The sequence below is a fragment of the Solanum lycopersicum genome, chromosome 8 (assembly GCF_036512215.1).
Source record: "Solanum lycopersicum chromosome 8, SLM_r2.1".
NCBI classification, from domain to species: domain Eukaryota; kingdom Viridiplantae; phylum Streptophyta; class Magnoliopsida; order Solanales; family Solanaceae; genus Solanum; species Solanum lycopersicum.
The window spans coordinates 58,348,653-58,362,940 of record NC_090807.1 but is presented as its reverse complement, the minus strand read 5'-3'; the positions used below and the strand labels follow the sequence as shown (position 1 = coordinate 58,362,940).

Below are 14,288 nucleotides of genomic sequence, written 5' to 3'. Positions count from 1 at the left end.
AAGTTAGGAAAATCTTTATATGATAACCCAAATCTATAAAATTTGTAAATAACTGCATAAAAGAATATTAAAAAAATAACCGGCAGAATAGTATTAAACTCAAGTTTTTATATGATAACCCAAATCTATAAAATTTGTAAATTATAAAACAAATCACTAAATAGTTCACTTATTTTGATTCTTATAATGTTGTCCTATTTAGAAAGGTTCTCATAATTTTAATTTGTTTTTTAAATGGTCCAATTCAATTTTTAATTCATCATAATACACTAAATTGACATGTTTTTCTTTTTCATGAGAAACACATTTCAATGAGTTGTGCTCTCCATAAAAAAAAGTTTTAGAATCTAAATGATGACATTGTAAAAAAACTTTTAAATTTGAAGTTTGAAAAAATGGAGTTCCTTAGAAAAAATATTTTGTAATTGTTTATTCTGAAAATTACACTCTTTGTATAATATGTGATGATTTTAACAACATTATAACATAGTAATGATATTTCTAATTTAAATATTGAAGTTTGGTACCACCTATCTTACACCATCACATATAAGACATCATTAGTCAATTAGGAAGTGCAAATGATCTTTTTGTATGATAACATAGAAATAAATAGGTGGACTTTATAAATATGAATTTTAAATTTAATTATAATTTATTTGATATTTTTTATTCGAACTTAATTATCTATATTTATTAAATAAAGTTTTTTTTACACATGTATAATTCAAGAAAATATATCTTATTCTTAAAGGATGTCATGAGTTGAGCTTTACGTTCATTTCTAAAGCCAAATAAACATTAAAAAATATAACACATTAGAGTCACATTTTTTGCATTCATTTTTTATATATATATATTTTTAACGAATCTACTAAATAGTTATAAATTTTTGATAATGAACTAGTTTAAATTCTGAATCGGTATACTACATATTTTTATTTTATTTTTTGTAATTAATAAAATAGGTTCCATAATTGCATAATTATACATAAAATTGGCGTCTCTTTGATAAAATTATAAAATATATTTATATATATATATATAAAACCTCCATTCTTCTTTCTCACTCTCTGTTATCTGCTGATCCAACAACTTCTCCAAACCCTAAATTGAAGAAGAAATATTTGGTTTACTTGGTTGAGATGATGGGGAGTAAAGAAGGGTCGGTGATGGTGAAGAATTCCAATGTGTTTGCGGCGCTTGATACTTTGAGGAAGAAGAAGAAATCTGATAAGGAGAAGAGCAAAGGGTCGTCGAAGAAGGAACAGGAGCCGGAAGTTTTGTGGGCTCCGGCGCCGTTGACGGTGAAATCTTGGGCAGATGTTGATGATGAAGATGATGATGACTACTATGCTACCACTGCTCCGCTTCAGTCTTTTGTGGGTTCCAATGAATCTGAAAAAAAATCTGAACCTGTTGAGGTATTGCACTTTTGTCTGCTTTATATGTTATGTTCTTTGGATATGAAAAATTTCTGCTTTTTATGTGTGGTAGATTGTATTTTTGCACCTTTTTTATGATCAAAGTTTTATTCCCTTGAAGAATTGAACAAACGATCCATCTGAGAAGTGGTTAGCTAACTAAACAAACAAAGACAGTGTTAATCGCTCTACTGTGTTTCAACCTTGAATTGGTTGGGGCCTTCTGTTTTAGGACTTGAAGAATTCCATTAGGAAGTAGTTTGTTTTCCAAGTTAGTGTTCAAAACCTAGCTGATTCTTCCATTCTGTTGTTGCTGGGAGTCTGTTGTTGGTGGGAGGTGGCAAATATCCAGTGGAATTAGTCGAGTTGCGTGAAAGCTGACTTGGACACCACAGTTATTATTATGGTTTTCGGTGCAATATATACGACAAAAGAAACTTCATCAAAATAAGGAAAAGAATCACATAATCATTGAATAACTTTTGAAAGAAATCAAATATCATTACCATTTATTGTGTGGTAAAATACCTGAAAAAGAAACAATGATTCCATGTAGAGAAAATATATTTTCATTAACTAGTTTTCCGCTAATTTCTCAAATCAAAATTGAAAAGTAATAATAATTCGTTGACTATGTTTCTAACTTCATTTGTCATTTATTTATGTCATCATTAAATTCGTCAACCCATCTCTTTTTGTCGTTAGTACGAAATCGTAAATATATATTTTTTTGAAACTGTAACATTGTATTTCACATAGTACTTAGGTAGTACTGAAAATCCATATTTACAAAAGCAGAAAATAAGTATAATCATTCCAAAAAACTGAACCAAATCTAAATGGATCCTAATTATTTTTATGGTACACACGATTCTTTTGGAAGTAGCCATCATTAGATATGTAATATTTCTGCAACTTGGCTTTTGTCAAAAGTTTTATCTTTTTAATCGGTTAATATTGGAGAGTAATGTGTATTTCAAACTCTTAATTCAAGCTTAAAAAAATGATCTTTCTCTTGAACTAATTTATTTTGACAAAGGCAAACCTGGAGGAATGTATGTCAAATTACTCAAAATATTTTCAGTTGGCTTCCTTTTCGAATTCATTCTATCCATAAAAGATCATCTCAGAAACATGATGGGCATATATGATTTGGAGGAATCAATCAAAAAATAATCATCACTTTGCCAATTAAGTGATATTAAGTTGATTCAAGTAATTTTTAGATTTTAAGCCTCTGAAAGTGATAATCCCTAGAACATTAGCATTCTACTTTAGCCACCCTCTTACTAAGTTACCACTGATGTATTCAAATTTTTTTTTGCCTGCCATATATTTTTATTGTGTTGTAATTCGAAGTCAGCCAACATTGATGTTGTGATATATCTCTGTAAATTTCAAAGTTCTATCCTTTTATGATTTAAGAAACTAAGATTTGAGGGTTCCCATTAATTAGTGAGAATATGGCGGAAAATGAGATTGCTTTATTGTCGCTATAGAGAGATGGGCAATTTTTGGTCCCCCCACTTTATTTTTTAAACGGTAACTTTTCATGGTACTTTTTGTTACAAATAATCTAAAACATGATGAATGTCGTCTGTTTGTGCTAACACTTCCTGCTCACACCAAAGTAATAAAGAGCTAAACAATTTATCTTGAACTTCAGTAAATTGTTCTACTGTCCTCTGAACATCTCTGCTTTCTTTCTTTCCACTGCGTCCACCATATACATTCTCGGACGATCTTCCATCTCTTTCTTTTCTATTGCATTGTCCACACTGTTCCAGTATCCTAGATACCTTCTACATTCATTGGCTTTACCCATCTGGTCATTCTTAAGCTGGTGAAGGTCCTCCAAAGCTGGTCTGTACTCTGTCCACATGCAATGTAAAAGAGATGGTTGACTCTGCTTGTTCCCCACATAAATAGCATCCAGAACAAAGCTGTAGACCTCTTTTTTTTTTCCTATCATCTCTTCCTATGTGTTCCTTAGACAACAACTCAGAAAAAACATTTCACCTTATATGGTATCTTTACCTTCCGCATCATTTTTCATGGCCATCTCTTCCCCGGATTGTTTGAAGCATTAGATCTATGGATGCAGAATAAAGATTCCCTTGGTCTTACTTCCAAACTATTGTGCCATCTGCTCCTGTTAAATTACTCAAATGGGCAGCTGTGTTGTTGGAAGCTGCTATCTTCTCCATTTTCCAATCATTCAGATGCCGTCGGCAGATTCCACCTATGTCTTGAGCACATGTTAGCCACAACAGCCTGGTGTTCAAGGCATAAGGTATGGATGTCTGGATAGAGTTATTTTAGAGGTTCCTGTCTAGTCCATTTGTCCTCCTAGAAGGACACTTCCATGTCATTTCCCACTTTGAAGTTGGTTCTAGTTAAAACTAGTGGCCAAAGGTTCCTGATGGATCTCCAAATGCTACAGTCATAGGGGGTAACCACCACCATCATTATCCATTTACCCTTGATTTCATCTATTTCATTAATAATCTCCTCCCATGGCATATTGTCAATTGTTACAAACTTCCTTAGTCATTTCATCATTAAGCTTTTGTTCTGCATTAACATATCTCTAATACCCACACCTCCTTTTTTGCTTCTTGTTAGCTCCTCCCATTTAGCCAAAATGAAACTTCTTCTTATCTTCATTTCCTGCCAGAAGAATTCCTTCGTAATGCCTCTATCCTTTTTTAGTACAATATCTGAGTCTGGTAAAACAGACATCATGCTAGAAGGTAATGCATGTAAAACACTATTAACCAAAGTAATATTTTCCCAAGGAAAGATGTTGGCTTTTCCAATTTGTTAACTTTTTCTCATGCTTTTTTACCACTCCATTCCAACTCCTTTTAGATTCACTTTTGGCATCCAAAAGCAGGCCTAAAGATATTGTTGGAAGTTCACCCACTTTGCCGCCCAAAATTGTTGCGAGTTCTCCACTTCCACTGCACATAATTGATGGGATATATCAAGCTCTTCCCTAATTGATGTGTAGCCCAGAAATTGCTTCAAATATGATGAATACTATCCTCATGATCAACATGTGTTCTCTCACTTCACAAAAAACTAAAGTATAATCTACATTTTACAGATGAGTTATCTCCACATCGTTTGCTGCCCTGTTGCCCACGTGTAATCCTCTGACCCAACCTTTTTTCCTTAGTTTTGTTTGAATAATGTTGGTCATTCCTTTTATTGCTAGGATAAAGATAAAACAGGATGGAGGGTCACCCTGTCTCAAGCTCCTCTGGCAGGAAAAGAAACCACTAGGGGTTCTGTTAATTAATTATAAGAGAATTTAACTGTACTAATGCAATATTTTACCCAATTGATCCATGTAGCTCCAAATCCCATCGTCTGTTCATGAGAATCGAATAATTTCAATTCAGGTGATCATATGCCTTCTGTTTGTCTAGCTTACGAACAATACCAGGCTATTAACTTCTTTACCTGGACTCCAGCCACACACTCATTTTCTATCAGCAGTGCATCCATGATTTATCTGCCTTTGATAAATGTCGTCTGCAATTTGTCCACTAATCAGTGTATGACTTTTTTCAATTTTTCTGCCAGTAGCTTGGCAATGAGCTTGTAAACCCCTCCTATCATATTCTAGGTCTGAAGGCTTGAACCCCATAGCTCCCATCTTCTTAGGAATTAGAGCCACAAAGGTGGCGTTTAGGCTCTTTCAAAGAATTCCTGCGTCGTGTAAGTTTTGCACCGTTGCAACTGACTCTAGACTGATAAGTCCCTATCAATGACTAAAGGATGCCAGGGATAACCCATCTGGCCCTGGTGTTTTGTCACCTGCACATACTTTTATATTCTCGAGGATCTCTTGTTGTCCAAATGGTGCCATCATCAAATTGTTTTCATCTTCTCCTATCATGGGGCAATTCCTCATATCTACCTGTGGTCTATCTTCTCCCTTATAGAGTAAAACTTCTCATAGTAGACATCCTTCTCATAGTAGGCAACAATCTCCTCTTGCACCTCTTCTGGTTTAGTCAAGTTTTTCCTTCTAACTTTTAGCTTGTCAATAGTGTTAATTCTTTTGTGAATATTTGCAGTTCTATGAAAAACCTAGTGTTTCTATTCCCTTGCTTTAACCATACTGTCATGGATTTCTTTCTCCATATAGTCTCTTCCCTTTTAGCTATGTCTCCAAGTTCCATATTAAGTGCTAGTATGGAAGCTATCTCTTCTTCCTCTAGTGCTCTGTGTTCCTGAATCTCCTCTAGTTGAGTTAGCTGTCTCAAAACATTGTGCTTCTGAATACCCAAGTTACTTTGAGAAGTCTTACTCCACTCCTTCTATTCCCTTTTAGAGCTCTTAGTTTCACCACCAGAATGTAGTCTGCCTTTCCACTAAAGTTGAAAGAGTCCCTCCACACTTCCACTTTTTCATTGAAACCTCTGTGTCCAACCACCAATTTCAAACTTGAAGTATGACTTCGAACTATCCAATTCTCCATATTGTAACATTATAGGTGATTGGTCAGAAGTCACTGTGTAGGATATTCTGTTTGATGTTCCTGAAGTCCATACCCCTTTCTTCTGAAAATAAGAATCTATTTAGTCTAGCTGTTGTGTGTCTGTCACCTTTCTTCAAAGTAAACTACTCCCCCTTATAATGCTAATCCTCTGGCTCCATATCCTTAATAAAATCAGACAAGTTAATCATTACTTTACTAAATTCTGTTGCAATTTTTCTTTTCTGGATCATGTCTGTCGGTGTTGGAAGCCTTCACAGAGTACACAATCACAAGGTCATGAAACTAGCCTCTAGCTGCGTCAATCTCCAGGAAAGCCTCGTTACTCTCCTTTCTACTATTTGGGGAATAAACCCATGTAAGGTGCCAATTGAAATCATGACACTTCCCAGAAAACTCTAAATCACTGAATACATTTCCACACTGCTGAGCACTCTTCCTGTATTCTTTTGTCCCACATAATGACTATACCTCCTCTAGTCCCGCTTGCCTCCAACTGAACATAGTTGACTCACTTATTTCTCCATACTTTTCTTCCTATATCTGTGATTTCCCCCTCCACCTTCATCTCCTGGAAGAAAACCTCATCAGCTTTCTAGGTATGTAATATATCTGTGATCATTCCCTTTCTCCTAGCACAATTCAGCTGCCTTGTGACTGTATAACTTCATTATTCTTTTATTCCTGCCCAATTCTAGTACCATAACTCATATAGTTAGTATCCAGCTCTAAACCTTTCAGTTCATTTAACACCGTCTTCCCTTTTAGTTTTTTATTTTTTGCTTGTTATTTTCTATCTTCATGAGAAGTTCTTTTGCCTTTTGGCTTCTCCTCCTACCCTTTGAAATCAACTCCAAAGTCGGTATCAACATGATGATGTCTAGTTGACTCCAACTAGGTGTGCTAAGTGTTTAAGCATTTTGTTCTGGTAATTGAATCTTCAATGGAGTTGCATCTTCTGCTATAATGTTGGTGTTCTCTCCTTGCAGCTTCAATTGTATATCTGCAGTTCCCCCCTCTCGACAACTGTTGACTCTACTACCACCAAGCGCTCCTTGCTTTGTTCAAACTGAAAAAATTGTTGTTCTTCCTTATCCTGAGTTCCCAATTTCTCAAAGCTTATTCTGTGTACTGGGTTGATGAATTTGCAATTATCTCGATGTTTACTATGTTCATCTCCTGGGCTTTAGAATTAGAATAACTTTTTGTCGTCTCTTTTGCTTCTAAGGTTCTAAGGCCCAAATAACCCCCTTTTAGGACTTGGCCCACTACAACACATAGTCGCCCTTTCCATTTTGAATTCTGCTCACGTGACTTCCAATTTGGAAACTCCTCATTGTGCCCACATTCACGCGGTTTGATTTGAGGACTGTTAGATCCTTCTTTAAAAAGGGATCTCCCTTCATTAACTTCTGAATTATAACCTGTATCTTCACTTCCCCCCTCTATTTTCATCGGCAGCAGAGCTTCACACCAGGTTGGAATATTATGCAAAAAACCTTCACTGGTCACCTCTATCGACTTTGGTACCATCTTTCTGTCGCCCTTCACCTCTATATGAACCTAGTATATGTTATTTTTGAGAGATATCTGCTCTTCTGTCTCATTAAATTCTCCACACTGATCTCCAAGCTGCTTAAAAATTATTGGTATCACATGCTCAAAGGTAGCCCTAGAAGTCTTATCCAAACCCAGTCTCTCTTCTCCTTACTTCTGCTGGCCAACACTTTTTTAGTTGGCTTTCACCAGTCGATATTAAGCTTTATCTTCTTCTAGATCCACACCGTCAACATGACGCGTTCTGCCGAAAATCTTGAAGGAAGTTTGAACAAGAACTGTCCATCGTTCATAGCGAAAACAGCAATACCTGTGGCTGACTTCTAGGTATTGCGTGCCCATCTCCTTAGATCATTCAAGATTGGAATCTCCTGTAATGGATTCTTAAATTTTCCAACAATAGATCTATTGAGCAGATCCTTCTTCAATGCCCAGCTTCCACCCAGGATTTATATCAATCACCTACAACTTGTATCTGCGCCTTCTTCGTCCTCTCCGTCGTTCATCTGTTGTTGTTGAAGGCTTCATTGAAAGAGGTTCCAAGTTGTCTGTCACTGTTATTCTGTGTTTTTTGTTCTCCTGGTGCATTGTATTTAATTTCCATTTTTGTATCTAATTTCCATTTCAGATCTCAATGGAAATAAAGCTGACATATCTACCATTCTCGTTGTGGTTATGAGTGCAACCAAATTCTGAGAAGTGGTCCTTTAATTTCCATTTCCGAACTATTTTTCCTACTTTAATGCTTCAATAGATACCAAAACTAACCACTTCAAGACTTCAATGCTTACCTTCACCCTCATTAATTTCCAACTTCGCTTGATCCATTCATACTAGGTTTCTCCGCACTGTATTTACACCTAATGGTTTCGTAAAATTTGAATCTTGAATTGTAGAATATAGTTTTCCCCAATTGAAAAAGTTTCGGTCATAAGTTGCCGGAGTAGGCCACAGATAGTAAAATAGACTTTAGGTTGTAAGTTGACTTGCCTTGATAGCCGTGCCTGAGAGTATTTTATTATTTCTATCTTTTGTCCTTTATAAACTATTGTACATATATTATGGTGCCTTCTTCCTTTTCTAAGAATGAAATAACTCAAATTGTCCATTATCTTCTTCTCAAAAAAAAAAACTCAAATTGTCCATTTCTCATATTCATTGAGCCATAACCAAGCCCACAATAATCTCTTCTAGCTTTTATTCTTACGTCCACATTGTTTGATCTACATGAATTGCCACCAATCCAGTTTCGATGTTGATAGATATTGCTCTTGGCTCTTGCCCATCCCGACATTGAGAGTACATAACTAATTTTGAAGTCTTAACTTTTTCTCTAAATTTATCATCACTATGTACACAAATATTTTGGCTTTAAATAATGGCTCTTTAATGTAGACTCGTAGAGTACTAAGTAGGTAACCACTGCTAAATGGAAGTATTCAACAGAAATATTCATTCATAAGTGATTCAATGATTTCAACTTCCATCTTATATACCCCATTAGATATATCTATGTGTTCTGGTCTTAAAAATAACTAATATGCAAGAAAATACTATAGTGCTTCCGTAAATTATGCCAAAATTGTAAGGGGTGTATTTTCTAACAATTAATGCTAAAGAAGATAAACTTTTGGTGAAGCCATTAGACCATTCCTGTTGTATTACTTGACCACATTGCTAAAGACCATTCCTTCAATATAAAAACTACCTTATGCAAAACAATTTGATTTTAAAACTCTGTCGGCCTTAAAACTAAGACTACGCGTAATCACAATAAACGGAAGTTTGATTATGACAAGACTAGAAACTGTTTTTTCAGATATGAGAGGACTCATTATGTTCCACAATCTTATATACTAACATTCAATTAAACAAATGGACAATAACAGGTTATAGCTTACTTGTGTGATGTGTCATAACATCATAGTAATAGTACAACATGATCTTATAAATTCAAAAGTGATTATGAGTCATGAGATTATCCGTAACGACCGTACTAAGCTTATTGAGGAGTATTTTAGCTAGTTCCTTATTTCATTTTCTTGCAAGAGTCGTCCTTTTCTCAGAACATATGCAAAGGACTTCTTTGTGTGTAAAATTTTCTGTCCTGTATGTAACAGAAGGAACCAAACATTAAAAGATTGAGCCGCATAACCTGTCAAACAGACAACAATCTTTGTTCAATCTCTTATCCTTGCATCCATGTACTTGTGATATACCTTGATTAGCCGCCATTCCAGCTTTCCATTTCAGTGCTAATATATATTGCTCCACTCTTACTCATCATGGCATTGAGGTTAGTGCATAATCAATTTTTAAGTCTATTGTTTCTCTCAATTCATCATAACTATGTACACATTTCGCTTCAAATAAACTACAAAAGGCTTAACACTGAGTACTGTATTTGCTTAGAGAAATTGTAAAAGTCAGTAGTGCACACTGACTTAAGAAATCTTCTAGAGAAATTAATTAAGATAAAAATGAATTTCATTACCATGTCATCTGCATGACCATTGTCCTGGTGTAGAGACACAGTGAGCACACTTAAATCAGCAGCAGCTCTAGCAGGATTACCGCTGTCATTGAGATTAAGTGCTTTGCCTTTCTTCTTGTCGAGGCCACAATAATTCCATCATTGCTGGAACAGAGTTTCAGTTATCTGACACATTTAAATGCCCTTTAAGCTACTCTATAAAGAAGGAATGACCTCCACTTTGGGACCTAGGACTCCATCGTGTGTGTATGGATATTTTTTAATTGATTATATCTTTAAGAGATATAAAAGATTTATCAGATCCCAATATATATAAAATTATTTAACAAATAAAATTTTATTTTAATTTGCCTGATAATGATGGAATGAAATCAACAATAGCTAGCATGATTCAAAAGGACTTCATCGTACATGGAGCAGTTGTTTCAACTGCATATTTATAATTTAAAATTCAATAATTAAATTTTATCTCACAACTACTTCTTTTATCACTGACCCAATTTTATTTTATTTTTTTAAATTACTTGAAATTGAAATTGAATCCATGGTCTTCATGGTTATTTTGTTGTAGATTTTTTTCTACCATCAAAACATCTGCGATTTATATTAGTCTCTAACATACAAGTTTCTAACCAAGCTAAGAGAACTCTTGGTGAAGGCTAGACTAATGTAAGTGAAACGATAATTGTTAAGCGTGACTTCCAAGTTCCAATAGTTATACGACATATAGGATGACTGTTTCCATTGTGTTGTGATACTTAAAACCATATTACGGGACAATGTTGGTCTTTTAGGACAACTTCCTTGTGTGATTTTTGGTTCTAAAAGTATTCTCCGGTTGAAATTTGAAAATTGGGGCATGTGGATGCAACTGTGGCTAGTCTTTCCCTTTCGTTTTTGGACGCTAGGAGTTTCACAACTTAATAGTTTATTCCATATTCTTTATACCTGTTCTACTATAGAGCTATCCATCTTGTGAGGAGAGACCGGTGGAGAAGTAAAGGAAGGGGAGGAAAGACCTACATATGGTTTTTGCAAAGTAGGCTCACGACAGTCACAAGAGAGGTCCTATGGGGATGGTTCATGCTAGAGGTATGCTAGAAGCTTACATTTGGATGAGGAAAGACATGTATGATGGAGCCAAGACCCAAGTAAGAGTAGTGGGAGGAGACGCGAAATACTTGTCGGTCAAGATGGGGTTGCATTAGGAATCAATACTTGACCAATTTAATTTGCCTGGGTGATGATGAAATGATGTGCTATATGTGTGTTATTTGCGGATGATGTAGTACTGATTGATAAGATGCTACACTAGAAGTTTGGAGACAAACCATGGAGTTCATAGGGTTTAGGTTGAGTAGGACCAAAACAAAATACTTGTAGTGTAAGATTAGTGATGCATTTGGTGAGGTAGATGTGGAAGTGAGGTTTGATTCATAGCCATCCCCAAGAAAGCAAGTTTCACGTATCTTTGGGTCTTTAATCCAAGGAAATTGGGAGATGATGATGATGCCACTCATCATATTGGTGCGGGATGGATGAAATGGAGGCTCGTCCCCGAGTCATGTGAACACTAAACCTTAAGGAGGTTAAGTTCTACAAAGTGACGATTAGACCAACTTTGTTTTTATGGAGTTGAATGTTAGCCAGTCAACAACTCACATGTTCAGAAGATGCAGACTGCGGACACGAGGATGTTGAGATGGATATGTAGTTGTGCTAAAAGATATAACATTAAGAATGATAATATTTTGGATAGAGTGGGAGTGATTTATGTGGTAGACAAGATGTGGGAAACGAGATAGATGGTTTGGACATGTGAAGATTATCCAATAAGGAGGTGTGGGAGGTTGGGGATATATTGAGTATGAAGAGAGGTAGTGGTAAGTCGAATGCAACTTCAACTTATTGTGGACATTATCTTAGATAGGAGGGTGTGGAGGTAACAAATTAGGATAGAAGGTTAATAGGTAGTTGAACTATGACTTGCTTTCTGGTGGGTTTAGGCTTCGTGGGAGCCTGGGAGCATTGTGTCTGTCGTAGTATTAGCCTTATGCATGTAATTTCTTTTACTATCTTATTTGTTGCTGTTATTGTTTCTTTTCCTTTGATGCTCTGTACTGCTTTTCTTGTTATTTGACATGTCGCTCTTCATTCTGGGATTTCCTTTTTTCGCGAATACTTTGATTTGTTGCACTTGTGCCCACGGACTTTTGGAAACAACATAGAGGTAAAGTCTGCGTACATTCCAACCTTCCCAGACCCCACTGTGGAATATTACTGGGTATGATGTTGTTGAATCACTCTCATGTCTGTTTCTGCTTCTATTTGTTCTTCAAATTGGAAGGATAAATCTTCTTTTATGAGGAGATATAAAGTTCGAAAAGAAGAAAATGAAGGAGAAATAACACAATCTGTATTTGGTAGCCATAAAAAATTGTACCTTTTTTTGGGTTTGTATTGTGCATATACTGAAGTGTTGTAATTGGACTTGCAGGACACTGAAAGCGAAGATGGCCTTCTTGATGAAGATGAAGATGTGGAGGACAATGACCACGAATCTGAGGTTCCAGAACATGCTGATCCAGTAGGCCCAAAGATAGAAGCGTCACCAGCTCCTAAAGAAGCTGAGAGACAGCTATCAAAGAAAGAGAGAAGGAAGAAGGAGCTTGCTGAATTGGACTCACTTTTAGCTGATTTTGGGGTTGAACCAAAGGAGAAAGGTCCAGACGACTTACCTGGTAATTCTTCGTTCTCATTTACTGATAACAGCGTTATCCTTCTATCCCCTCGGCAAATAGTGATCAAAGTTGGGTGATGAAATTGACGTCCTACCTCCTAAGGATTGATATCAAATTCCTTTGCATTTTATAGAGTCTTTAAACATGTCTACTTTCTTTTCTTTTGTTAGCACTTGTTGGTCATCATGTGGTTAAGATGGCTAGTTTCATTCTTTGGGTATCTGAAGGTGGATTTTTCCTTAATGTTTCTCTATAATTACAGATGTTGCCAATGAGAAGAAAGAGGGTCAGCCAGCAGAAGATGTGGAAAAGAAAAATGGTGGGGCTACTGAGCCTAAAAGTGCCAAGAAGAAGAAAAAGAAGGATAAAGCATCCAAGGAGGTGAAGGAATCAGATAATCAGCCAAACAGCGTAGGTGCAACTGTTCTACCAGAGGAAACTGGAGGAGCTGAGCAAGTAGAAGATGCATCTACGGTGGATATGAAGGAGAGGCTGAAAAGGGTGGCATCGGCAAAGAAAAAGAAATCCGGTAAAGAGACAGATGGTGCTGCAAGAGCTGCCGCAACAGAGGCTGCTGCAAGGAGTGCCAGGCTTGCTGCAGCAAAGAAGAAAGAGAAGAGCCATTACAACCAGCAGCCAATGCGGTAAATTCTACACCAGCTTGGAATGATTAGCATCAATGGTCCGAGTTCCAAACAGTTTGGTACACCAAATCGTTGTTTTGCTGATGTAGAAAAAGATTTGGGCTCTAAGTTATGGTCTTTAGGGCACACAGAAAAAAAAACTATGGACTAGTTCTTGGAGCTTAGATTAAAAGGTAAAGAGAAATGAGAAAAGTTTTACAAAAAAATAATGTGTCTGGCTGGACAATTTTGCTGTATGTGAATGGTATTTGGAGATCTAGAGAGTCAAGTTTATGTGTAAAAGTAGCACATTGATGCTAGTGCCTATTGAACTTTTAAGGTTTGGTGAATGAAATACAAGTAGAATTGTTTTTTTATTGCTGATGTGAGGCATGATCTCGCCTGTTAGTTCATTTTCTTATGTGTGATGGTTTCTATGAGGTGAATATGCTTATTCCTTATGTAACCTAAGGTACGTGGTCTCTTCACTTGCTACGCGGCATTTATGTTAGGTTCTCCAAAAAAAAAAATCTTTGGAGAATTCGACAATGTTTATTAATATTTTTGGAGAGTTTAAGCAAAATAGCCCACTGAATTAGTTTAGATGTGCACACAAATTGTTCCTCTACCATCTTTGCCTCCTTTCCCTCTTCTTTTGCCACCACAACCGCTAGCCTCGGTCCCACTCTCCGCTTCTTGTAAATTGACTTAGCTTTATTTTTGATGATTTGGTTGTCTCGATGGATCGTAGGTGATGATCGATGTAAATTGTATGTTATCTTGAAGAAGTCCTTTCATTTTTTGTTTGCATCTTCATTGCGAATATACTCTAGTGAGTGAATGTATACCATCTATTATGATTGTATACAACGAAATTAAGTAAATCCATATGACTTATCGTTGACTGTACCCAAAATTGTTATCGATTTGATACAACCA

General features: G+C 36.1%; 1 protein-coding gene across 1 annotated transcript; it reads left to right on the top strand.

The window, feature by feature from the left end:
• The first annotated feature begins 987 nt into the window (after window positions 1-987).
• LOC101250239 (uncharacterized) lies at window positions 988-13,726 on the top strand. The gene is made up of 3 exons (XM_004245185.5): window positions 988-1,424; window positions 12,483-12,726; window positions 12,989-13,726. The coding sequence occupies exons 1-3, from the start codon at window positions 1,146-1,148 to the stop codon at window positions 13,372-13,374; spliced, it is 909 nt and encodes a 302-aa protein (XP_004245233.1). The 5' UTR covers window positions 988-1,145; the 3' UTR covers window positions 13,375-13,726.
• The last annotated feature ends 562 nt before the right edge of the window (window positions 13,727-14,288 follow it).

Bases quoted from the DNA above. Each gene is read 5' to 3' on its own strand.
- LOC101250239 (XM_004245185.5), top strand. From the start codon at position 1,146: ATGATGGGGAGTAAAGAAGGGTCGGTGATGGTGAAGAATTCCAATGTG. The intron at 1,425-12,482 runs GTATTGCACTTT...TTGGACTTGCAG, and splicing joins AAAAATCTGAACCTGTTGAG to GACACTGAAAGCGAAGATGG. The intron at 12,727-12,988 runs GTAATTCTTCGT...CTATAATTACAG, and splicing joins AGGTCCAGACGACTTACCTG to ATGTTGCCAATGAGAAGAAA.